General features: G+C 44.2%; 1 protein-coding gene across 1 annotated transcript in view; it reads right to left on the bottom strand.

Annotated features, from left to right (window-relative positions):
• Positions 1 to 1,612, bottom strand: part of LOC106878052 (dynein axonemal intermediate chain 3) — a 26,930-nt gene that overhangs the window by 22,428 nt on the left and 2,890 nt on the right. Inside the window, exons 3-4 of the mRNA XM_052977504.1 lie at positions 1,030 to 1,177; positions 626 to 673 (exon numbers count right to left, since the gene is read on the bottom strand). Of these exons, the coding sequence (XP_052833464.1) occupies positions 626 to 673; positions 1,030 to 1,177 (196 nt within the window). The remainder of the gene's footprint in view (positions 1 to 625; positions 674 to 1,029; positions 1,178 to 1,612) is intronic.

Below are 1,612 nucleotides of genomic sequence, written 5' to 3'. Positions count from 1 at the left end.
GATGTATTCTTTGTAAGCCTTGTACTTATTCTATTGGTCTCCTTTTGCCGAACTGGTAATGTTATGGGAACGTAAACACACCAACGCCAGTTGTCAAGCAACAGAGCGGGGACAAACACAGACTCAAAGACACACACACAACAAACACATACACACACATATATACGACAGGCTTCTTTCAGTTTCCGTCTACCAAATCAACTCAGAAGGCTTTGGTCGGCTCGAGGCTATAGTAGAAGACACCTGCCCAAGGTGCCACGCAGTGGGACTGAACCTGGAACCATGTGGTTGGGAAACAAGCTTCTTACCAAACAGCTACGGCTGCACCTCTCTCTCTCTCTCTCTCTCTCTCTCTCTCTCTCTGTGGTTAGAATGTCGCAGGAAAGAATCACAGAATTAATGGCTTTTATAAGCCAGACCAAACAGCAAGAAACTTTGTGATAGACCAAGACTGCAATGGTTGTTTCTGAAATAGGTTCCTCAAAGGATCTCAGGAGTAACATGATGTGACAGGATGCATAGAATGGAATCAGCATGGAACCAGTACCATTAATTACAAGCATTCCAGAATAGAGCTTACCTGGAGATAAACAATAACAAAATCAGAGCAAAAGTCAAATCTTACCTTTGTCGTCCTCTTTCTTGCCCGATCGCTTTTCAGGAGTTTTGGCCACTGAAAGAGGAATGTGTTCGAGTAATTGACAATTTTGCACGACATATGTAAGTGTGCCTCCAATGCCGCGGAGGCCATTTGGAGCATATTTTGAAAAGAACATAACTTTTATGAAAAGGGAACAATCGTACACAGACTGGAGTTTAAGGTCCAACAAATTTTAAGAAATTTGCAGGACCTTTGTAGGATTTAATAAAATTTTTATGAGTTCTGTTTTTTAGGGGGTCACCCTGTAGTGTGTGTCTGTGACCGGCAGTGTTTACAATGGGGCCCTGCTAGTGAATATGAGTGCGACAGGGTGAAACAGAGTGATGGAACGGAAGGAGACAAATAAAGGAAGAGAATCTTTGACAAACCTTTCTTTTTTTTCTTTTGGGCTCCACCAGAGACGGGTGTGTTGAGGTCCAATGAGTGCAACCTTCTAGCAGATGATGCTTTGCTGCTGGTTACAGAACTCTTTCTAGAATGTACTCTTGATTTTGATAGGTTGGCATGACCCTCCTGCTAAACAATAAATATGCACAGGGTTAAACTAAATATATATATATATAAAATCAAATGGAAATTATAGTTGTGATCCCTGCGCTGGTGGCACGTAAAAAGCACCATCCGAATGTGTCCTATGACAGCGCCGCCTTGACTGGCTTCTGTGCCGGTGGCATGTAAAAAGCATCAACCAATCGTTGTCAGCCCCCTCTGGCCCCTGTGCCGGTGACATGTAAAAAGCACCCACTACACTCTCGGAGTGGTTGGCATTAGGAAGGGCATCCAGCTGTAGAAATACTGCCAGATCAGACTGGAGCCTGGTGCAGCCTCCTGGCTTCCCAGACGGCAGTCAAACCGTCCAACCCATGCCAGCATGGAAAACAGACGTTAAATGATGATGATGATGATGATGATGACAGTGTGTGTGTGTGCGTGTGTGTGTGTGTATCAGGT

This window comes from Octopus bimaculoides, chromosome 28 (genome assembly GCF_001194135.2).
Source record: "Octopus bimaculoides isolate UCB-OBI-ISO-001 chromosome 28, ASM119413v2, whole genome shotgun sequence".
Classification (NCBI taxonomy): Eukaryota; Metazoa; Mollusca; class Cephalopoda; order Octopoda; family Octopodidae; genus Octopus; species Octopus bimaculoides.
Note: the sequence above shows the minus strand (reverse complement) of the source record. Positions and strands in the feature narration are given on the sequence as shown.